The 25,164-nt window shown below is 41.7% G+C and overlaps 1 protein-coding gene across 2 annotated transcripts; it reads left to right on the top strand.

Annotated features, from left to right (window-relative positions):
- Positions 1-1,932: 1,932 nt before the first annotated feature.
- Positions 1,933-21,422, top strand: HPRT1 (hypoxanthine phosphoribosyltransferase 1). Of its 2 annotated transcripts, XM_075720495.1 has the most exons (11): positions 1,933-1,978; positions 2,461-2,530; positions 3,495-3,534; positions 4,102-4,208; positions 5,654-5,837; positions 11,314-11,379; positions 12,389-12,406; positions 14,831-14,913; positions 17,272-17,318; positions 19,574-19,650; positions 20,292-21,422. In XM_075720495.1, exons 1-11 carry the CDS (start codon positions 1,948-1,950, stop codon positions 20,337-20,339), a joined length of 771 nt encoding a protein of 256 aa, XP_075576610.1. In that variant the 5' UTR covers positions 1,933-1,947; the 3' UTR covers positions 20,340-21,422. The 2 variants fall into 2 exon arrangements, with proteins under 2 accessions (XP_075576610.1, XP_075576611.1); XM_075720496.1 differs by lacking the exons at positions 2,461-2,530; positions 3,495-3,534 and having other exon boundaries at positions 1,945-1,974.
- The last annotated feature ends 3,742 nt before the right edge of the window (positions 21,423-25,164 follow it).

A 25,164-nucleotide genomic window follows, 5' to 3' on the forward strand; every position in this document is an offset into this window, starting at 1 on the left:
CTGCTCTAGGCAATTTGATAAAGGCTCTTTCCTCCCACTCCAGAGTTAACCCGCCCAAACTGTAGCTGAACACCTAGCTGCAACAATACCGCATTTGCTAGGGATCGTGCCTATTCGCTTAGTTAAAATTTGCTTAAATTGGTTGTTTCATACAAAGGAACACTTAAATCGATTTCATCATGTTTTCTGAGCCAACAGTAATAATGCTAGATGTATATCAGGAGTTGATTGCCACAGCTCTTTATGAATAAAGTTATTTTTAAGAATCATTATCCTTTTCTTGAAACCAAGTATTTCTGCAGCATAAAATAAAACTTAGTCTCCACCCCTTAGAGAAAGAAGAGGAAAGTCTTCAGCTGATACATAATGTTTAAGCTAGAATATAAGAAACTATGAATTTCCATTTGTACCGTTGCATTGTCCTTAACTCCGGACCTACAGGAAAAGTTGACACTGGGGTTTTTTCCCCCATTTGAGACCACTGGAGCTATCCAGGCATTTCCATGCTTTCTTGTTATTTTACCTCAAGATCAAATTTTTCCTTCAGACAATTAAAGATATGGATAGCAGCTGGAGACGCAGGTCAACCGTATCTTCCACCAAATGGAGATGCACTTAATAAGCGCATTTTCTATCCACCCTGTGCGGGGAGGTGCCAGGGGTGCCGGGGAACCCTTTCATTTGTGCACGGGAAAGCGGCGCCTGTCTCTCTGCTTAGTGAAAAGCCATTACCAGCTCAGGCCCACTTTTAAAGCGCATCAGTTCCCTGCTCTGCCAGATGCGGAGCGGCATCTGCAAAGCAACCCTTCACAGGCTTCCCTGCACCATGTCAGATGGCTGGTTCCTCGCTGTGACCGCACTAACGCTGCAAAAGAAAGCGGAGGAGAAAAATCCCACGATATATTCAGACAGTTGTGCACCCAGGGACCCGGCCCCTGCAAGCAATCGGCTGGAGCCCTGAAGCATGAGATTTGGTTATCGCAATTGTCCCGACACAAAGCCGCCAGCATCGTCTGCGTGCCGAGGGCAGGGCAGGGGACCCCGCGCTGCCCCAGGCCCTGCCCAATGGCTGGCAGTGCCCCAGCACCCCAGCACCCAGCCTGCCGGTCCGATGGGTGTTCTGGTGTATTTTCCCCACGCCCTCAGCCGCCTGTGTCGGGGGCTCGATTCCTATCCTTGGGGAGAAAGAGGCTCCACCGAATCCCGTGATTCACAGAAGACCCAAAGTGATGCAGACAGTCCCTCGTCTTCCCTCCTCCAAGGTGCACGAAGCAGCGGTGGAGGACGGGCCTGCCTTGGTGATGGAGGAGAGGAGCCTGGGTGACACCTGGCAGGACAGGGGTGCTCCTGCCACACGCGGGGGGGTCTGTCCGCGGAGCCCCTCCAGGGACGCGAACACCCGTGGGAAGAGCATCCTCCGTCCTTGGTTTCGGGAGGACGGCAACTACAGCCCCGCTCCCCGCTGGGGACAGATCGGAGCCATGTTCCCATGGGGGGACGGGGCCGCCCCCGCACCGTGCTGGGGAGGGGAACATCAGCGCTGAAGAGCCGGGGGCGGACAGCCCGGGGGAGCCTGCAGCCCTGCGGGACGGGGACGGCCCCAGCGAGGGAAGGGCACCCGCGACGGCACGGGCACGGCCGCGGCGGGGACCGCCCCGTCCCTCCGCGGGGCTGAGGGCGGCTCTCCGCGCCGGGGAGGCGGCTGCCGGCGCGGCCGCCCCCGCCCGGTCCCGCTCCCCGCGCCCGGCCCCGGCGCCGGGCCCAGACCCGCGCAGGCCGCCGGCGAGGGCGGCGGCGCCGCGGCCATGTTGAGGGCGGGGAGCGCGGAGGGCGCGGAGGCGGCGCCGGGGCCGCTGCGGGGCGCGGCGCCTCCCCGCTCCTCGCCGCCCGCCGCCGCCGCCGCTCCTCCTCGCCGCCCGCAGCCGCCGCCGGCGGGCCGCCCGCTCCATGGCGACCCCCAGCCCCTGCATCGTGGTGAGTGCGGCCCCCGCCGCCGCCGCGGCCTCCCCGCGCGGGGAAGGCTGCCCGCCGCCGCGCCGCGCCGCGCCGGGCCGGGGGCTGCCGGCCGCCGGAGGGGGGGCGTCTCCCGCCGCGCCGCGCCGCGCCGCCGGTGAGGGGAGGAGAGGGGGCCCCGCCTGCCCCCGGGGCGCCGCTGATCCGTGGGGGAGCGGGGCTGGGCGGCGGCGGGGGGGGGGACCCTCAGCGGCGGGAGCCGCCGCCCCGCCGAGTCACCTTGAGGGGAGCCCCGGCCTCCCGGCGCCGGGCCCCGCCGCTGTCCCCGGCCGCGGCGCCTTCCCTTCCCCCGAGCCGTGCCGGGGCCGCCGTGCCTCGCCCGCCGGCGGGCAGCGCGGGGTGCGTTCGCGGTCACGGGTGGCGTCTCGGGAGGATTTAAACCGGGAGGACGGCGGGGAGAGACGGAGTTGCCGCCTCGGAGGCGGAGGTGAAAGAACTTCCCAGCAGGCAGGAGCCGGCGCGGCCCCGCACAACTTCCTATTCCTGTTGCTTCTGGTAGCGCGCTGGGCAGGCACCGGCAGCCCGCCTGAGCCGCTCAAATGGTTAAGTTACGATGCATTTTTGGAGGAAGAGCATTCGGGGGATATTTTTTTGCATCTCTGTGCTAAGGCTCTTACATATTCGTTTTTTTGTTTTTTTTTTTTTTTTTTTTTTAAAAGCCGGTGCCGCGTGCTCCTGAAATACATGTGGCGTCTGATGGCTGAGAGCTGTGCCGGCCGCAAGGTTGCGACTGTAAATCCCTGCAGTCCATAAAAAAAAACCTGATAAAATCTGTAGGAATGGCCCATTCCCTACCAAATGCAGAAAGGAAGGTTTAGTAGACACGCTAGATACAATGATAGGTCTGAACCGCAGGATAATACCATGTGTTTTGAGAGGGACCTGTCTTATTACTTAAAATAACAGCCCGCTCTGGATTGCAGGGACTGATCGGGGACTCGATGCCTGAGTCGGGTGCGTGAGTAGCTCGTGCAGGGTCTCTTTTGGATGGGAGGGTGAAATACTCATTAAATTCCCCATCTGAAATACTCATTAGGGGTTACACAACGATAAGCACATGTAAACAGCTGGCTGATCACAGGCCAGGTAAGTGCTTCCTTGGGCACCGAAATGACTCTGTCCCGCAAGTGTAGCGGCAGCCAAAATGTATACTTAAAATACCTGCCCTGGTGAACTGTCAGTAATAAGCTTCGGTTTTCCCTCTGAAATTCTTAACTTCATTTTACATGTAATAGTGTTCAGCTGCGTAACCAGTGAGTGAAGTAATTAAAAAAACACATTGACATTTTCAAGCTGCAGCAGGGTTCAGGTTCAGGGAAGGCCATTCTTGATGCTGTTGCAACAATATGCCCTGAACCTCAGCAGTGTTTGGTATAATTGTATACGTGTGCTAATCCCTTGTCCTAATTAATATACACTTGCTAATATTGCAGGCTGTTTCATACGGGGAATTTGCCCTTGCGAGCAGGTTGCTAAAGTAGGGCTTTCGTTTCAGATTCTGAAAGATCTCGAACCTGCCCGGTTTGCAGATGGTGGTCTGAGAAGGCTTGCTTCGCAGCAACATAACTTGTCATGCCCATGTAGCTGTCTTGTCTTGCCCTGAAAACTGGCTCGTGTGCTTTGTTGTGATTTGGTGTTGTGGAGATCTGGAAGGTGTCCATGTCAAAACCTCTGCTTGCTTAATTTCAAATGCAGGTTTTGCATTACACTAGGAAAAGCAAAGGTGTTAAAAAGCTCCATGATTTTTTTTTTTTTTAATGAAATAAAGCGATTCATTGAAGTGTAGTAGCTTCACTTTCCTGCTCTCCAATGTAGGAGAATGTTGTTAGGACTTACTTTCTTCCCCACATTGTATTGCACAACAGCTCACGTGGTATTTCAAGCAACTCTTGTGAACTGCAGGTTCTGTTAGATTACACTTTACGCTGTGTTCAGTTGTAACTAATGTTTTTATAGAGGGGGAAAGTAAGGTGATCCTGATGAGTGTAATGGGTTTGATAGTTTACTGAATAAAGCAAAGGACTTGCAGTTTCTCACCACAGACTTTCTATAAGGCTTTGTAGAAATCTCACCTTATTTCCTTTTCAGATTGGCGATGATGAACAAGGTTACGACCTGGACTTGTTCTGCATACCTAAACATTATGCAGATGATTTGGAAAAAGTCTATATTCCTCATGGGCTCATCATGGACAGGTTTGTTTGACTTCAGACAGTACACTGCTCCAGCTGATTCCATGACACTGGAATAAACAATCTTCCAGTGATAGTTTTGCTGCCTGGTGACTGTCTAAATAGATCACATTTAATTAGAGACTAAGAAGTACAAGTGCTAATTAACTCTTTCTTGTTTGGCTTCTAAGAGATTGTACATTTGCATTTATGCTATTGTTTGGAAATTTGTCATAATTCTCAAGCAAAATTTTGTGGTACGTAGCAATCTACAACCTTCTTTCCAGTGTTTCTTTGATGTTTTGCCTTCTTACAACTTAATTAGAAGACGTTATTTGTTGTGCCTGTTCAGTCTGAAAACAGTTATAGTCTCTTGAATTTCCTTAGGTTATTAATAAAAGTAAATTATTAATCACATCATTTTGGACTTTCTCCCATTCGTACAGTAGATAAGTAATATCCAACTTTCTCCCACCTTCTGGGAAAGACATTAACCTCTGCAAATATCAATCTGTCACTTCTGTGATTGCTGAAATCTGTGATGTGCTATGGAATTTTTATCTCGTGTGATCAGAAATGGGTGTGTAAGCCTATAAAGGCATTTTTGTTTTACTTTGCGTTTGATAGTTGCTAATTGCCCTTACGAGAATGAACAACAAAATAAGTGAAGCAGTAGTTGGAGACATGCAACCATTTAAGAGTGGTGCTGGGTGGATCTTCCTGGAGATCATGTGAATAGGAATGCATCTAGATTTTGTGTGGTCCTGTTTGCACTGGAAGTCCATATAGAGGAAAAAATTGGACAAAGTACATATCATTAAGTAATTGACATAAAGTTTATGATGGTAGACTTTCTCTGAGAAACCTGCTGTCAGCTGACACACAATGAATACATACCGTGCTTTCTAAAATAAATTACAAGATAAATTTAGAAACAATGCTTGCAGAAGAACGGTGCAGTGTTCTCTTGCTCTGCTTCGTTGGTATTGCGTTTTGCAGTTAGGACAAATTTCTGGCATTCTAGCTTGGCAAATAAACATAAACTCGTTAGTTTACAATTTGAGGATTTTCTTGCTCCTCAAGTTAGTGAGGGCTACTGCCTTTTTGGTTTTGTTAGCTTACGTTGCTCTTTGCACAGAAGCTGAACCTGTCTTTGGAAGGAGAAAACACCTTCGTGTTGCATATTTGACAGTGAAACAGCTTCAGGGTGTTAAGATTTGCTTTGGCTGCGTGTGATGTATGAAAACAAAGGCGTTTGGCAGTGCTACTGTTAGATTAACCTTGAAAAGCAAAACTTTGTTGACCAATAACATGTAGAAGTGACCGAAGGGATAGGCAAATATTTCTGCGCAAAATGTGTTTCCAAGTTTGATGCATGTGTTTGCTACTGTTAGCAGTATAAAATGCTGCTGCTATAGTAAGGAAATGAAATGTGTTATGACAGCTAACTCTTTCTTGGTTTTGTATAGGACGGAGAGACTGGCACGAGAAATTATGAAGGGCATGGGAGGACACCACATTGTAGCACTCTGTGTACTCAAGGGTGGCTATAAATTTTTTGCTGATTTATTAGACTACATCAAAGCACTGAACAGAAACAGTGACAAATCAATCCCCATGACTGTCGACTTCATTAGGTTGAAGAGTTATTGTGTAAGTATCTCCGCAGTGCTGTGCAATTTTTATATAAATTTGACTACAAATTATTAACAGAGGTGGTTTAATATTGTTACTGCCAGAATGTGCTAATATTAAACAAATAATTAAGGGAAGTAAGAGTTACAAGCTAATTTACTCTTTCTCTACCTTATTAGATAATCTGTTTTCTTTTAGACCTTGGTATCTCCACAGCCCAGTAAAATCCTTATGCAGAGCAGAGAGATCCTTTCCATGTCTTTTACTTGTTAAACAATTTCCTCTCTGCCCACTACCCTATCTCTAAAGCTGTGGCTCTAGAATAATAGAGAGGAATCTCCTACAACTGTGGTTACAAAAATTTAATTCTAGGAATTTTTATGTGGCTTAGACATCATTCATTGGACAGGAAGACTTGAAAGCTGCAAAAATGGTTATACCTGAGTTCCCTATCTCTTGTTTGGCTCAACCAAACAATGAACAAAATTAGTTGTATTTGGCCCTGAGAAAATACTAGATTCATAATCCTAGATTTATGATTAGTGGCCACTGAATATGGCACTACCTTTTCAACACTAGGCATAGGTTGCCTTGGGTTTACAGTTTTGGAAAATAATTTATTTTCATTCTGAACACAAGGATTTAACTTTATAGGGAAATTGAACATTCTGTAACATGAGGTAACGTGTAAGTTTTATAGAAGGAAGCACGAGGTTATGCTGTGCAGGTCAAAGGAAGAGGCAGATGTATGTTAGTACTGTATGCTTCCTGACTTACCGACAGCCTAGTCTCGTGTTTTCAGGATGATATTTATGATTTGTTCCATAAGACCATCTGTAGCATGGAAATAATTTTTTTGTTTGTTTCAGTTTAGAGCATTTGAATAAATTGTTCTGTAAGGTTATGCTGTTAGTTCTGTCTCAGCAACTTTGCATTCAAGTCAGCAGTATAGGCTACTTGTTGCAGTTGTAGAAGAGTGCCTACTACAGCAGAAAAAAATAGAGATTACTAAATTGGAAACTCAACCTCATCCTTCATTTCATTAAACTGTGAAACCAGAGATGGAGTTACTTGCAGACTTAGTTTGGACTGTCGGAAGAACTTCATAAATTCATTATTGCTATTGAGCGATCTGTTAACATTTCACAGCGAAGCCCAGAACTGCATGGGGCTTTGGTCAAGTCTGTTTGCAGGATGAGCAGCCCTGGCTGCCCGAGGCATACGCACTGCCGGCTGTCCAGGGGTTACCTGGAAACCACGTTCACGTTTGCTGAACGCGAGGCAGTAATTTAACTACGCTCTTTAACGAGAAGGCAAGGCTGGGCAGAAAGGTTCATGCCAGCCTTTGGTTGTACCTCGCAAGGCACTCCCTGTGCACCGCATTTAAATCGGTGGGCGAGAGCTGCTTGACACCCTTTCCTTCTGCTCCCCCCAAAAGATTCAGGGTCCTGCTGCTGGTCCGCTTAACCACTAAGCCACCACATGCCCATATATTCTGCCTTTAAAAGCCACAACAGAAAGCTGAATGTCTCTATTACAGGCTAATGTGTTAAAGAATAGGAAATGATGACTCCCACCTTTTTTTTGGTGAGGAAATTGTGTATCTTCTGCTTTCTTCAAGCAACACTTCCAATAACTTACTTGGCTTGTTTAAAAACCAATATAAAGACTACACCCTTTCACTCTCTCCACTTTCTGACTAAAGTGGAAAAAAACTATTGGAGAAATGGTTTGAAAACACCTGAAAAAACCCCCTCTGTTAAAAAGCAAGACTGCCTTATTATATGCATGTTTTCTTTGCTCATACTGGTGTGTTAGGCGTGCTTTGGTTCATTTCTTTACTACAGCTGCTTTTGTTCATTACTCCCCAGAACTACAGTGCCTTGATATTAATAGGGGATTGAGCAGCAAAATAAGTTTTATGGAAATTAAAAGTCTGTTTTTGTAGTAAAAATGAGTAGATGAAGAGAAAAGCAGAGAAATTTAGACAGAAAGCTGTCTAAGCAGAATGTTTTCCTTGAGGTGTTGGCTTCAGGGTTTTTTTTGGTTTTGTCAGCCAGTTCTATAAAAGAATGTTTTCTTGCTCTAGATGAGTGAGGAGCTCCTGTTACCTCCACTACAGTATTTATGAGCATTTCATTTCTGTGGACTCTCTTAGGTGGTTATTAATATCCAAACTTATGTCCTTTAGATTTCATAACTTGATAGACTAGATAAGATTGCCCTAACACGAGCACGTATGTAACAGATTGACTAGGTCTTCCATCATGAATAGTGTCAGAATGGTAAATCTGCTCTGTAGTTTTTATCTGTGCTTTACTAGATGGAGGGATCTGTATTTAGTGATGTGAAAGCCATCACAAACTGTAATGGACAGTTGAAAGTGGAGCTAGATCTCTTGTCGCTGTCTTTGGATGCAATTACTAGTTTATGCTGCCTGCCTTTACAGACTGGATAAAAGATGTTAAAAATACCCTGGTCGCATGAACAAAGCAGCTGAACTTGTGTAATGGTTCCAAAATTGATGTAATTGAGGTTCTATTCTTGTTTCAAACCAATCATTTAATATTTACAAGCATATGGGGTTTTTTTTTGTGTTACAATGCAAAGTTCATACTGTTCTGCACCCAAAAATAATTCTCTAAGAATACTGACATGATCAAGCTGTGATTAAACTTCGCTCGTAACTCCAGCTTTCCGAGTCCTTACAGATGAATTTTAATGATCTGGCAAGCTGTTAAGAAATGGAAAGATAGTGTTTGTGAACAGACCCACATCTCGGTATTCTTGACGAACAGTTTATTTTGTTTGTGCTACAAGAAGAATGGCTTTTCACCAGTCTCCTGCATTTAAACTTGGAAGTGAGCAAACGTTGCTTATGTAGTCACTAAGGGCAGCCAAAAGACAATGGATGTGTTGCACTGTCACTTGGGAAGATACGGATTTTCAGTGGAGTACATGGTAAACTCTGGTTAGGCTGGTCAGATCTCTGTTAACCAAGCCCTATAGCAAATACTGTAAGGAACTTCAAATGCCTTTTTAGAAGGTTATCATGGAGTCACTTCAGTCAGGAGTTACAATCTTGTAAAGCATTATTGTTTTCCAGCAGTGACAACGGGGAGACAGTGAAAACAGATCTAAACGGTAAAACTCTTATGTGTTAAACCACAAAGCATTAAAGTCTTATCAGTACTGAAATCAGAAATAATGCTCCTGAAGATAATGAAAACATTGTTTAATTATTAAACAAAGTTTTTTCCAATGAAGTCTGGTTAGAATCAGTGTCAGAAATTCTTTAACTGTTTTTTATCCTTTAATTGCTCAGGAACTTAGTACCTGCATAGGAATGCAGGTTGATATGCCAGTGACGATTTATGTTTTGTGTTAAAAAGTGTAGCAATTTGTATGGTTTTTGGTGGGAAGGAGCAGGAAAGTTTCTGTAGGTTAGATTGGATTACCCATATTAAAGTGTGATGATCAGCAGAGAAAAAACAAAGGTGTACAGTAACCTGAAATTTTGTGGTGTTCTTGTTTGAGTATCGTGTGTTGCTTTGTAGCCAGACAGATCATCAGGAACCTGATCTTACGCATCTACCGAGGAGTACGAGTCTGTCATCTGTGCATGTAATTGAACAAATGCACATAATGGAAGAAATACCTGTAACATGTTTCTCCATTGTTGTTTTGTAAGGAATGATGGTTTTTTACATCCTTCCGTGGAAGGAGGATGAAATCCCTCTTAGTGTAAGAATAGGTAAGAGAGAATCCTGTAACATGAACAAGGAAAAGCTTAAAGAAGCTGCCATTTAAGATAATTGTAAGATAGGGTGAACACAGGAAATGTCCTTTAGTTTTAGGAGCATAGTGCTTAACTGAATCACATTTTTGTGGTTGATCTAGCCAGCCTCCCAGGCATTGAGTAGCAGTGTGTATATTTACTGGGTCAAGCAGCAATCATTTTGGGTATCTTTGGGTTTGGACTTTTTCAACGCAGTGATATTGATGCTGTTCGGTTTAGTTATTATTTGCACTGTTACGGAAGCACTGAAACAGTTGACTATTTATAAAAAATGATTCCTTATAGTAATGCAACATGGCACTTCAGTGTAATTTCAGAGTGGTGTAACTAGAACTAACGTTTTCTTTAAAACACATGGGGTAAAACCGAAAAGATACTTTTTCTAATAATTTATTTGGGGTTTTTTTTACGTTGTGTCATAGGAATCTTAAAAAGAAGGTATCTGTTAGTCTTAATCATCTGCTTTTACATGCCTAGAGCTGTCAGCACTTCTTTATCTTAGACACCACTGTCCAAAGGATTTTAATACGCTTTCTCTTTGCTATCATCCCAATGTGTGTATTTGGTGTGTGCCTCTCTAAATCATTTGTTTCCCCTTTTTTTGTGATAACATTTTTAGTTTTTGCCTAGAATTCATATAGCATGAATATCCATCTTCACACGGCTGTAAAAGCAGGAAGCTGTACCTGGCTGTCTCTCTGTTCCTTTGTGATCCCCTTTGCATGGCGTCTGTCATTTCTGGGCTTGGGGAAGGAGCTGCTGTTTTGTCTGCATGTCTCTAGTCGTGCAGCACGCTTGGGCTTCATGGTGCAGCAGCAAAATGCTGCCATTTTTCTAAAAGATATATGGTAAGGAGCTACGAGAAAAAAGTTTGCTAAGCAATATTAACCTTTGACTGAAATGATTAAATTGTAGGATAATGTCGTCATCTGTAAGTAGTACAGCGATACTGTGAGACACTGTCAAGATTTAAAGTCAGTTGAATGACTTTAAATAAACTGCAAAGATCTGTGAAGCACTCCTAGCAGCTGTTTTTGACTTTCTTATATAACAGTTCATTTACGTTTGTATCAAAGTTTAGTTTTACTAAAGCAAAATGCTGCGTTGTAGTGATGGTGTACCAATGTCGCTGTTCAATTACAATAAGAAGTAATTTGATTGTTACTAATATTTGTTGTAAAATAGGCAAACATAAGCCTTTCTGGCTATTTTTGTAGCTTATATTTCTAGATATTAATCTGTGCCTTGTTTGCTGGCTATTCTTGTTGTTGTTATGATTGCTTATTCTTATTCAAAGAGTAAGGCTTTCTAAAGCATTGAAGTTTAAAATGTAAATTACCAGCTATGTAGCAGCATGCAGCTTGGAAACTGAACTGCTTTTTGTCTTATTTCCAAATCTGTAGGGAATGCATAGCAAATCGTATCTTTCTAGATACATATGGATATATAATGGTCACAGATGAGAGATGGTGCCTGCGTTTATGCAGATCCCTTGTCAAACAATCTTTAATCTGAAATACCATCTTTGAATTTGATCACCTTTAATTTCTTAGTTAATAGAGAAATGCTGTTGGTGTTGTGTTTCTGAAAGCATTAACATTCACTAGTTTCGTACTTAGCAGTTTTGGTATCTGCTGGAAGAAAAATTACTTTAATTCTGGTAATACTAATGCTCACCCTCCTCTTTCTAATTAGAATGATCAATCAACTGGAGATATAAAAGTCATTGGTGGGGATGACCTCTCAACCTTGACTGGAAAGGTATGGCTCTTTGTATGTTTAAAAACAAACACACACACAAACCCAGTAAAGAACCCATGTACCTGCATGGTTTTAAGGCTGCTCTTGTGGTACGTGAAGATTATAGAGTTTAAAAAAAAAGAAAACGGAAGAGTTTCATTTAAATATTTGCCACTGTATACTAGGACAGTGGATAAGCCACACCAAAGCCATCAGTTTAGTCTGAACTTAACGAAAAAAAAAAAAGCCTATGCACCATCTTCAGTATCAACAAGTTTTAGGAGATTGCTTTTTCTGCAGTGCCTGAGAAGAATACTCTTGTGTGGGTTGTTGTCTACAAACTACCTTTAAAAGAGACTGGTGTTATCTATTTGCTGCATTGGCATTTCACTGAAGTAGTGATGGGAATTCATACTGTCAAGATGTGTAACATGCAGCCCAGGTTAGGAACTGAAGTTCCTGTTACAGGTATTGAAGGGAGAAGGAAGCGGGAGAGTGTAAATTGGGAGTTTGCTTTCCTCCAGTGACTCTGTGGAGATCGTTGAGCCGTATGTCTGGGGTTGAAGCATCAGTGCCTCCTGCTCTGGCAGATCACGTTACCTTCCCCTTCTCCTTACACATATGTGACCTTTAAAGGCATGTGTGTCACAGTTCAATATAAAGGATGCAGGTATGACAGAACTGTACGTGTCTCTGTAGTATGACACTCTTTGCATTACAAGAATACAAATTGTGTAGACTCTGTTGTGATCTTTTTGCATATATCTAGAATTCTCGAAGTGTAGATTATTTGAAGACCAATTTGTACTCAGCATGAGACGTTGAGGAGAGTCTCGTTGCCAGCTAATTGTTATTAGAGCATCAGAAATGTTAACTACATAGAATTTGCTGTTACATGTGTAAACATACATAAATGGTGGTACAAATATTTAACTGCAATGAAAATTAATACGTTACAGAGATTAATATATATAAGAAATGGCATATTCTCTAGATATTAATTGATTTTTTTTCTTTTTCTTCCCACCAGAATGTTTTGATTGTAGAAGTAAGTATTACGTTTCACTTTGAAGTTCTAAATGTGTGACTGGTAAAAGAGTTCTTAAAGAAGTTGTTCTTAAGCCAGAAAACCTATAGTTTCTGGTTTCAAGGCTTCTAGCTTCTGATTCTAGGCCTGAACTTTGCAAGTGGGCTCTGAATTTGAAATGATCTGTGGTTTGAATTCTCAAATTGCATTCAACTGTCAAATTTAACAAGGAAAATATCCATGTAAAATTGTTTGCATTTACTTTCAATTTTCTGGGATTCTGTCAATTCTAAAACGTCTTTTTAGAAGATGTTATTTTTAAAATGTCTTTCTGCCTAAAATATTTTTTTAATATTTTATTTTTAAATTTTAAGAAGTAGCCTGAACAAAATGATATTAAGCATATTATTTTTCTGGGTTTATAACAGCAAGCTAGGAAATGAAACTGCAGGAGTAGAAAGAGGAATATCCTAAAATGTGTGAAAAGCAGATCTAAGCCCAATGTCCCTGTGTATAATTTGTGTAGAAAATAGTGACATAGAGGAAGCTAATTCCTAATTAGCATTTTACAATTGCTAAATTCCCATTCCTCTGTTTCATTATGGTTCTTTGGATGGTAGCATGTGCAGTACACCTCAGTTTGGTTTCCTAGTAGGTACTGTTGCTTAATTGTTGCTTTCATACCTCTTTCTTGATGGACAGTGTTGCTTGTGTGCAGGAAGTAGTGTTGCTTGTGTGCAGGAAGTATCGCTTTGACAAAAGATGTTCTTGAGTAAGATTGCCAATTTTGGGATAGGGAAGCAGCAGCAGTAGACAGGAAAAATGGACGTGCAATCTAGTAATGTCTTAAGGCTCCAAATAATGGAAGTGGCTTGTTTGTAAGCAAAGAAACAGCTATGGCAACTGATTCAGCAGCCAAAGAGAAGGACGTTTCCTCTCATAAAATGTGGTTTTTATGTGTGTGGGGTTTTTTTTGTTTTGTTTTGTTTTTTTTTAAATTTGAGAAGGCTATATTATTCCACAGGAAGTACATTCAGTTCCAAAACTACCAAAATAGTATGTATACAGTAGTCATCTGTGTCACCAGTGGTGTCCTTTGAAGTATACTTTGCTTCAGACAGGCAGATGCATTTAATTATGTATCCGCTCCATTTCAGATGAATGTATGTCTTTAAAGTCCCAGACAGCTAAGTAGGTTAGTTTCTCATTTGTCAGTGAATCATCATCTATCCAGTGGCTTGTCTTATACACTATCAAATACGATCCCTTTTACTGATCACCGTTTTAACTGTCAAACAATAAAAATGCACATTTATTGTAGGTTTAATATCTTGTGCATCAGAGCACTAGGCTTTTCTATACAATATCCCTTTAAAAAAAATCTGAACAAAATGGAGATTCACCTCCAATAAACAGATAATCACACAATACAAAATCAGTAATAGGTTCTATTTTTATTTTAGAGTATGGAAGTAACTAATTTATGGAAGTAACTTGTTTATTTACCAAGTTTTATTTTTATCTATATATCTGTATGTCTTTAACTTATCTTGAGTTTATAACCGTGATTAAAAGCATTAAGTGTTAAAGATGGTGTAGCTGATGGGTGCTCTGTTGAGTTTTTTGTTTGATTTTTATTTTAATTGGAAGTCATGGGAAAATGAGCTGAAACCAGGACATTGCTGCCTCCGTGTTATCTACCGCCTTCACTTCAAATAGACTTGATTTCAGGCCAGGGTGAGGACTGTCCCTCTAAAGATCGTGTGATTATTTCAGTCCAAATGAGGAGTCCGTTTCTGATGCTTCAGTTGTAAGCCATATATTCTTTTTCTGCCTATACGTGCAGTGGATGGGATTGAAATGGTGTGTCAAAATTCATTTTAGTGTGTTTGAATACAGACTTTAGAACTGCACCCAGATATTCCCAGTGCAATTTCTTTGGCTATTTCTTGGATCTGTAAAGTAAATTACACTCCTTTTTCTTTAATTGCAATAATGGGTTGTTCTGCCTGTTTTCCCTTCTTACTTTTCTTTCTGTTGTATACATCTGTCTGTGTAACTGAGCTCAGTGGCAAGACTAATGTTACTCTTATCATACTCGAATTAAACATTGTTTGTCTAATAGCTGCAAGGAGCATAAGCCATTAAATCTCCAAAAAGGAGCCAGGAAGGTCATAGTTCAGTAACTGCTTTCAGTCATAGTTGCCCACAACAATTAAGAACTATTGTTGCAACAATTAAGAACTATTGTTAATGTGTGTGATCACTTTAGCGAGCATAGTTGTGTAAGCACAACATGGTGTTACATGTCACCTATATTTGATGATGAACAGTATTTTGGCATATTGTCGTGCTGTTGCGGATGAGCAATTTCTGTGGTAGAAACTTAAAAATGCTACTCTGACATGTTTGATATTCCTTCTTACTTGCGGTTTTTATTTTCAGGATATAATTGATACTGGTAAAACAATGAAAACGTTGCTGTCTCTACTTAAGCAGTACAAACCAAAGATGGTGAAAGTAGCCAGGTAAATTTTTAATGATGATTATTTGTGCTGTATTTCACATAAGAAGGACACACAGTGGTGGTGTTTTTTAAAAAGAAAGTATAGAATACATTTCTATGGAAGAGAAATGGGAGGGAACATTTCTGCAGGAGTCATAGGAGTCACGTATGAAGGGATCTGTTGGAGCTCAGTATTTGTTTAAACTCTAAGCACTTTTGCTTGTTATGAGAACATACGTTCATTAAGGCTGGTGGAAACACTGTTCTTTCCAGTCTTATTGCTGGAAGAATTTCAGTGCTTCAGAAGGGGATAATAGCTTGTGCATGCCTGGTACATGTCTTGCCTTATCATATTAGGGTAAGGTTTGTGGAGTTTCACCACTGAAGTCCAAGTTAGAGTTAGAAGTATGTGGAAGAATTTAAATCTTTTGGGCTTGAAAAAAGACCGCCTCAAGTTGGTAGAGGTATTTTCAACACTAATTTAGTTCATAAATGTAAACTTTTACTAGAGATGGGGATTAAAAAAATCCATGCTTGTCACTTATGTATATGTAGTATCTATCCAAACATGTTTGTTTCTGCTTGTGCTATCTGCAACTTGAGTATACTGCAGTGGTGTACCTGTGCAATGGAGACCTTTTTTTAGTTTGCCTTCTCTAACCGTAGAATTAAACTAGTTTGCACGCTAACATTTTTGTGTGCATAGTGCAGCTGAGCTTTAGAGGTCATTCTGTGAGAGTCACCCAGCCATATGCTCTTCCAGGCTTTTCTACTTAGTTACATCTTTAATCAATTAATTTCAAAACATGTTATAATTAAATAACTTACAACTAACAAGAAATGTTGAGGATAATATTACATTATTAACAAATATCAGCATTCCTCCTACTTCTTTTTAAATTGCATCTTTTACACTGCTACGCTGTGGTTGTGTATTTTACAGTAAAAGCATAATGATTGCTGGGGATTAGAGATAAAGCAGAGCTGTGTGTAATATCTAATAATTTGTGTTGCCATAACAATGTCAAAGCAGTTGTTAGATATACAAGAACAGCTCTTCGTGCTGATAATCTGGAGGTGACCTGCTGAAGGTGAGGTTGTTGAGGATTTTTCCCTGGCTGGATTAAGCGTGCCAGATTTTAAATACTTGGCACTGAATAGTGCCCTCAACACAGCAGCGTACATCACAAATATAATACAGTATGAGCAAAGTCCAGTTTCCTATTGTTTAAACCTGTTGCAGTAATTTGGGTCTGCCAAAGGCCTGAGCAGGTAAACATGATCGTTCTAGATGGTTTTAAGTGTGATGTTCTTAGTTACTTCACTTGCCTCTCTTCTTTTTTTTTCTCTTTTTTTTTTTAAATTGTTTAAAATTTTCTTTCTCTCTGACAATTAAACAGTTAGTGCAGGGAGATGTGAATTAATGCTAATATGATTTTGGGCCTTCTTTGATCAAATCCTACACCAATTCTCAAAAATTAGGTCTCACAACTAGAAGTTTCGGTAACTGTCTAAAATTAAAAGCGGGACCCTGACAAATGAAGCCCTACCTTCAGGGGTGATCCAGGAGGGAAGGAGGTCTGTGCTTAATGCACAGAGTTATGCTGACCTCTGTTTTTACATTCAGCCATCGACCACCTTTTGTTTTCCTCCCAAAGTCACTGTATGGCAAAGACAGACAAACGTCAGGCCTGTGGGGTTGTCTTCTAAGAGGTAGAAGTGCTCAACTGAATAATGAGTGAATCAAACTAGCAAGGCATTTCTCTCTACTACAATGCCCCCAACTCTGTATCTCCATGCTTTTTACACCTCTGACTGTTAATTCTGGAAAAGTGGAGCTTGTTTGTACCACCTGATCATCAGAAACAATTACATTTTCTTTATGGGGGTAAGTAGTACTGCTGGTGAAAAACAGCTGAGGATGTGCTGTGCAAGTGCAGCTGAGGTTATATTTAAGCAGCTGAACTTTTGCTTCATAATACTAATGCTTTTGAAAAGACCTCAGTTGGTCTGACCAGCTCCCAAGTTGTCGCCTCTTTACCTATAAGCTAAATTGTGCCTCAAGTTTCTAACACACATAAAACCCCATTAAGTCACTTTTCAAAATGAAAATCCATCCAGATCAGTACCTCCTAGCCTCTTTCTTGCAGACTTGTTAGTTATCCTTTAGGCTGTGAGCCATTCATGATTCTAGGAAGTTTTGATTTTGTCATTATGATCAGCTGCACCTGCAAATAAAATAATAGTTTCAAATATGTGTACTTATGCTTTCAGTTGCGCACATTTAGGCCAAATTCAGCTTGCTGTCATCAAAACAGTCTCATATATTTGTACCCGGTGCTTTTCAGTGTTTCAGTTTTACATTGGTTTTATTTGACAGTTTGTTGGTAAAAAGAACTCCTCGAAGTGTGGGATATCGGCCAGACTGTAAGTGATTTTTGACAACCGTTACTAATTTTTAAAAGTGTGTCAATGTATTGTGTACGCTTTGGTCAAAATCCAAGGATGTTCGAAATAAGTTTTCGCTAACAATTCTTGATAGATTTTGCTCTTATTTAGGGAATTTAAATATTTGGAATGTATTCTGACAGAGTTAATCTGGATTTGGTCTGATCCTTTTTTTTTCTTAACTTTTTGTAACATTTTACTATGTGAAAAGCAAACTTTAGGTTACACCCTTTTCATGTGCAAATTCTCCCAGCTTGCATGTAGTTAGATTCTTTGGTCAGCAGAATCTGCTGGATTTACCTTTGACACTTTTGGGAGTGATTTGGGTGTCTAAACCTAGCCACCTCATGCCATTTGGATGTCCCCAGGAATGTAGGAGGACCACGCGGGGTAGCAGGTCTGATAAGAGTTTACAGTGATAAGATGCTTAAATTGGCACAAAACCAGTTATGTCTAGGCATCTGAATTACTCCCTTCTTGTCTTCTCCTGTCTGTCCCAACTTCTCCTGTCTGTCCTAAAACCGTAAAGAAAGGAGTAACATCCAGAGCGGACAGTGGTACCAGAGTGTCAGCCCTTCCTGCCTTGGGAAGGGCTGTGTGTTTTAACCTTGTTCCAGGGGCTAAATTCCTGTTAATCTGGACCATGTACTTTCACTATGGGAATGGAGTGAATTTAGCAGCAGCAGAATTGCATCCTCTTACTCCTTTCCAAGGCTGTACAATATTCTGGAACTGAAATTTTTCAATGCGTTAAAAGCTTAATTGAGGTGTTCCCCTCAGTCAAGGATGCCCCTCATTCCCGAGATCTTATTATAGGCTTAGCCGGGTTAATGGTCTGCCTTTTGAGAATCTTGCAGCAGATGACTTGTTTTGCCATCTGTCCGCAGAGACAACCTGTTCAGTGCAGGACACGTGAGCTCTGAAAGAAGAGACAACAAGGCAGTAATGGCTGGGCCTCCATTTTATCCCTGTATTATAAGGCCAAGCTAAACATCACCTTATTTTTTCCAAAAATGCACATGGCCTTTCCTTTGAATTATATGATTTATCTGCTTATTTTCCTTACAGAGCCTCATTGTAGCCAGGGAGAGAAAAAACACGCAGCTTTCCTGTGCTCAGGAGTCTTTCATTTTAGCATGAAGGGAGAAAGCCATTTGGAAATTTTATATTACTTTATATTTTATATTATTGGTCGGTTTATCGTGTGTGTGGACGGGTTGGACTGATACTGCTTGACAACTCGCAAACTGTCCTGCTAGACCTGTTTAGACAATCTGTGGAATGGATGATGTGCTCTTTTTAGGCAGCTTCTCTGGGAGAGGAAAAAAACAACACAATTCAACACCACCCCCCACCCCCCCCCCCCCCATTTCTGAAACCTGCAAGCGACTCCATAAAGAGCAGAGCGCCCTTTGCTCTCCGCTGTTTCTGTACCAAGGGATCAGGATGTCAGATGTGCTTTAGCAGGGCTGTCCCGCGCTCTTAGCGGCTTCCTGCGTATCAGGTCGTGGCGTGCGAGCCACGAGAGCGGAGTTCATCTGGGCACTTACTCAGAAGGCGAAGGGTTGGTTTCCCTGCAATAACTGTGGTTCTGATACTCGCATTATTCTGTGCTCACTCTCCCGGCCCCTCACGGAGAGTCTTACTGGACTTGCACACCCATAGTTTTGAAGGAGCTGACGACCGAAGCTGCCTACGCGTTACACCTTTGGGTGGCCTTCCTGCAGCCCTACCCGAGGCGCAGGTCCAGCTCCCCGAGGTGCTGCCTTTGGAATGATGCTGTCAGGCTGGCTTGTGCCGTGCTCAGCAATTCCTCTGCTTCTGCACTGGCACGTCAAGCATGCAGGAAGGGCTGGGAAGTATTGGCTCTTTTTCTACGTATTTACAAAGTTGCAGGAAATTTTCAAGGACTTTTACGTTCTGATAATAATACCGTGTCTGTAGATTTAAGTGCTTCCATTCATTTCTTGCAGACTGCATGCTAGCACCATGCTGCTGCGTGGGAACCAATAAATACATCTATTTAATTTTGCTTTAGTTGATGAAATAAATCAGCAAAGTAAGTTAAAATTTTAAAATAGCTCGAATATTAATCTGAGGATACTTGAGTGGAAGAAATAAAGTGAGTTAGGATGCATACATATCTATAAAATTCCAGATCGTCTCTGTAAAAAGGTCTAGTGAACTCTAGGAAGTTCTTTTCTAACATGCTGGTGACTTATGGTCTTTTTCAGTTGTTGGATTTGAAGTGCCAGACAAATTTGTTGTGGGATACGCCCTAGATTACAATGAATACTTTAGAGATTTGAACGTAAGTAATTTTTCCCGTATGTTTTTGTCCATTTAAAACTAGGGAGGAGGAAGGAAGGGAAGTCTCCTCACATCACTCGCCCTCCTCTGTAAATCATGCCTCGTGTGCAAATCTGTTCCGCTGGTGATGCAACGATGAGAGCAAACCCTAGAGCAGCCGGACAGCATTTTGGAGCTCTTACAAAAACTAAAATTTATTTTGCTACATGCAGAATGGAGGCTACACATCTCCTGTCAGCTTTGAAATAATGTGACGTTTGCGTGAAGTTTCTTATCTTACCAGATGTCTACAACAAATAAATGCATTTGCTTAGTTATGTAAGAGTTAGAGAAGAGAGACCTTGGAAGTCAAAAAGGGTTCACTTTTTATTCTAAGTCATCACTTCTTCATCTGGGTCTCGCCAACCTTATATCAGGACTGGGTGGGATAATCAGAGGGAGGAGAAAGAAGGCAATGTTGAGATTTTTAGGGGAAAAAAAAAGGCTTAAGTTGTTCTGCATAAACAGTCTCACAAGATTCTTTTGTACTGAAACGTGTAGAGCATGCTTGTATTTTTTTCAGAAGTGCATTATTGAGTACCTAATGTAAAACATCGGTTTCTTACATTGCTTTTCTAACAGGAACTTTTTATTTTGTTTCAGCATATCTGTGTGATCAGCGAGACGGGGAAGCAGAAGTACAAAGCATGAAAGCATAGTTCAAGTGCTATGACAACAGAGCTTTGAAATGTTTTGTTTACCGAGTCCTATCTTTCACAAGCTTCAACTCTGGTACACCAGCTAAAATTGTAGAATGCCCCAGCCCCATTGTCATACGCTTACTATAATTTATTGCATGTACAATATAAGATCTTGTCTTGTTCATTTATATTTTAGAAATGTAAACAACTAGTGCAATTCTGCACTCCTTATTTTGATTTGCACTATGACTCTACCGACTATTGCTGCCCCTGGTTGGGTTGTGCTGTTTGTGAGCTCCAGAGGCTAACTCTTGCAGTGGTAAATTGCTTAAACCTCATCTACCCAGAACTGAAATAGTTCGAGTACTGTAAATGTAAAACATTTTATGATAGGGAAGTCTATTAGTAATATTTTTAAAATCTGTAATTTAAGTTTTATATTTTAATGCACAAATGTGTTTGTGATTAATGGATAGTTGCACCTTTGGGTGTTATAAAGCATGAGGAGCAGCCAGTTACAGTATCTGTAATCTCCAAGGAGCTCATTCAGATCTCCTGGAGTTGCCTTATTGCTGTAAAGGAAGTCTGGGTGAAAAATGTCTTTTTTGTTTGTTTGTTTGTTTGTTTGTTTGTTTGCTTTTTTTAAAGGGCATGGAATGACAAAACAGAGTGTTTAGAATCTAGTTTTAGCTGAGCTGCCTGTTTCTGTTAATTTTTTTTTTCCTTTGGAAATATCCATCAGCCAGTGGAATTGCCTTTTAAATTTAAACAATTTTAATATATTTCTGAAAAGTATTGTAATGTTTACTTTATAAGATCTACAAAACAAAGTACTCTAAATAAAGGCTGTCTCTTTAAAATAAGCCCCATAAATCTATGCCACTCATTCTGTATAGTAAAGTGCTCTTGAAATTTTCTTTTCGGTAATATTTTTCATAAGCGTTTCTGACAGTGAAGGCAGACTCTACATTTGTTAACTTTGTAGAGCTTTTGCTTAACGTTATCCTGTCTATGAGAGAGATGATAAAGTGCTGAGGGAAAATACTGAAACACTTACATATTCTATAACCAAACTAGATTTCAGAGAAAATGGTTTAAGCACTGTTCTTTGTTTTGTTTTGGCAAAAATGAAGAGTGGAGATTATATGTTCATTAAATGTATACATGTGGAAGGAAAAAAAAAAACCACAACCATTTTGTAAGTAATCATTTGGGTTTGTTTCTTTAACACCTCTGTTCACGTCGAGTTTAATTCCAAACATGGCAGCCCATCTCACACCGTGTCCTCATGCCGTGCTTTTCGGTCCCTTAGCTTACACGGTTCTTGTACTTCTGCGCGTGGATTCTTCCACTCTATGCTCGGATTTAATGCTGCTCAGTGCTTAATACATAATGAAGTTTTTGCCAGCCTGTTTTGACACATTTTTCTGTGGTTTTGAAGTTTAGGTCATGTTTCTGTACTTTTCCAAGTACTGTGCATTGTTGTCGTAGAATCACGGAATTGTTTAGGTTGGAAAAGCCCTTTAAGATCATCCAGTCCAACCATTAACCTAATACTGCCAAGTCCACCACTAAACCAATTGAGGGTAGAATAGTAATTAATTTCATGTTTCCTGGCTTGGTGGCTGGATTATTTTTTAATGAAAGTAAAAACTAGGAATCATTAAGGTTGTCCATCCATGGTGTGCTCAGTTACAACTGTAGTAGTTAGTAGCAGACCTAAAATATTAATTTACACAATGTAATTTAGATCAAATGAACACAATGTGTAGGAGATGTATTTGTAAATCAAAATTCTCGTTAACAAATATCAGAACGCTGATTGTGATTATACTGTACTTTTGTAGTGTTATAGTTAATGTTCCAAAGAGCTTTTTTTCTAAATGCACTACAAAGACTGACGGTATTTCTCGATGTCCTAAATAATGTTTGCGTATATGCCTTTTCAAGAACCTGTCCTGTTCTGGGACGACTTGTTGTAAAGTATATGAAGCATCTCCAAGAAGACGAAAAACAAAAGCAACGTAGAAAAATATAAGCCCACTTGAGAATTATTACATCTGTTTGACTTTTCACTAGTTTTATTTGAATTTAAGGTCTAATCTTAAAAAGTAGCATTTTCTTCAACCTTCTTAATAGTGCTACTTCACAATGTGTTTTAATAAATTAATGGTATCTGGAGGTTACACTAGAGAGGTGGCTTAAAAGTACCTATTTACACATGAAAACAACGAGAACTGATGATGTTCATTATCTTTTAGGACTAAACCCTTAAATTAGTTTGTCCTGAAATGTTTTCCAGTCTTGGTTAAGACAGTTATTCAAATGCTGTGATTTGGGAAAGGGAGGAGAGGTGGAGTTAGTCATAACAAAAGGTTTATCTTCCAAACCGTAGCTGGAGTGGGGAAGTGACGGGTCTGTCGGCGGTAGGAGTTGCAGCTGCACGGACACGTGCACGTGGTGTAGTCACGGAAGGGGTTTGGGAAGAGACTCTCGAGCTCCGCTGACCCAGGAGCGATGCTGCGGGATCCCAGGTCTGCCTTCTAACAAACCTCGCCTGTGTCTGATGGAAAAGGTCGGCCTTTAAAAAAGCCCCTTACTGACTCTTTCCACATTTCAAATGGTGGGGAACGGGCAGGGTTTTTTTGCACTGCTTTCACAGAGGCGCTTGTCAGATGAAGTTTATCACCCCGGAGGGGTTCCTCATTCAAAAGCTTTTGTTACTCTCTCTGAAAATTGTTCAGAGAGAAAGTTAACTGCCCGCTTGCCCTTGCTAGAGCAGTTCTGACCTACTGCAGCCTTTTACAGCACCTGTGGCATGCACTACAGGAAGATAAATTCTCACTTGAAAAAAAGCTGATAATGCAATCGTTACTTTTTATTCAGTAATTCTGGTTAAAAGACTGGGGTTTTAGTCACACCTTTGCAAGTTAAATGCAAACTTTATGCAAACCAGACATATATTGTTAAAACATTATGAAAGCGCAGAGAAAATCTTGTATTTGAACATTTACGTGGCATTTGAAATTCATTATAGTTCCACATTTTATGAATCACAAATGTATGCTGGAAAAATAATTCTGAATATTTATAGGCTTTACTATAGTCTCACCCTGTGACATCTGGCATTTCTGTACATTTTGATAATTCTTGCCTGCCGCAGAGCACTGACGCTGCCTGACTTGCTACCGCAAATGTGTAGCCCTGGTTTGGAGTGTTTATTCTTCTTGCTTTAAATTCACACTGCTCAGAATCTAAAGTGCTCTAGACAGAGCTGGGAGATGTGGTTAAAAGTCTTTATGTGAACTGAGCTGGCAGTTCACTTGGGGGGGTAAATCCTGGTTTTGAAAACTGAGACAAATGAGGATCTTTACGTTGCCTTGTAATTGTATATCCTGACTGATTAAATGGTGCTGGTTTCATTGTCTCTTATGCTCTGAAAATCCTGTCAAGCATGCACGAATCCAGCGGTGAGGATCTGACGCTACTTACAGGGAGCTGGTTACTCACGAGTCGTTAAAGGACTGTTTCTGCCCTGTCTGACTGCCTTTAATTCCCATTCAGGTTGCACCTTGCAAGCTCAGATCTCAGCTGTATGCAAGTACCTTCATAAGCAAATGAGACATCACAGTGGTCTTTTTTTTTTTTTCTCCTTTTTTCTTTCTTTTTTTAGTGTATAAGGACTTGTAATTTATTTGATTTCACAAGCAGTTGTAGTTTGGTAACTATTTTGATGGAGAAATTCTTCCTAGCTCTGTAAATGTGCCAGTACTCGGCTGCAGACACGAAGGTGAAGAAGGTAGGGCTGGGAAAGCACAAAGATTCAGCACGTGAGGATTTTCATCCCTAGGGAAGCTGCGAAAGGGACCACGCTGGCAAGTGCCGAGTGCCAAAGGCTGGTGTGTGGCGTGTGTTGGGGATACGTCTGAATGGCTGCAAACATGCTGCTGGGAACAGGCTTTCTTGCTCCGGTAAAACACTGACTGGTGAATTGAAACGTTTCAGAAGGTGAAAATCCTTACAGATCCGGGTAGGAGAGGCAGGCCTGCGACAGTGAGTAAATCAAGGTGCAGGTAGATGAACCTGTTCCAGTAAGTGGCTGGTATTTATCTAACAAATGATTATTGGTGGCTTCTTTATTCCCCCCGCCGCTATAACCAGAAAGGGAACCGACCTTCTTGTGTCTTCCGCGTATCTCCAGGTTGCCCATAGCAAATCGCTGGGTGTGCGAGCTACAGCTTTGGGCACTGGGTGTGGGGGTTTTCCCCAGACCGGCTGCGCTCGCAGTGATCCCCCACCCCTGCCCTTCACAAACGTGGCCAGGAAAATACCCCAGCAGACTGTGTCTGTGTGTATAAATAAGGAACCATCTATTAAATAAGGACCCAACTCTTTCCAACTCCAATCCCAGCTCTGCTAGGTTTTTTTACAGCTGGGTAGCCTGTCCATGCCCAATTTACAATCCTGACATCTCAGAGGCACCAGTGGGAATGCTTCAGGATTGCTTTTGGAAGAGACTTAGACAAAACTCAATTCTCCTACAATATTTTGCTACGCGTGGCAGCGAAGTAACCTTATTTATGTCACCTGTTTCAACCCTGCCACTGAAAGCACCGCATCTCCCCATCGATTTTGCATGGGAGAGCGTGCCAAAGCCCCGTGCGTCGTGCAGAGGCCGCGGATGCTGGCGTGGGGCTGGATTTGCTCCTGGAGATCCAGCGTCCGCCGGGGAGGCCGCCCCTCTGCCGCGAGCCCCGCCGGCGTGCAGCCGCGAGGCAGCTGGGCCGGGTTTGTCGTAAGCGCTAGGTGTTGGCCTGGCTGTCCTTCAGTTCGGA

The sequence above is a fragment of the Pelecanus crispus genome, chromosome 13 (assembly GCF_030463565.1).
Source record: "Pelecanus crispus isolate bPelCri1 chromosome 13, bPelCri1.pri, whole genome shotgun sequence".
Taxonomy (NCBI): domain Eukaryota; kingdom Metazoa; phylum Chordata; class Aves; order Pelecaniformes; family Pelecanidae; genus Pelecanus; species Pelecanus crispus.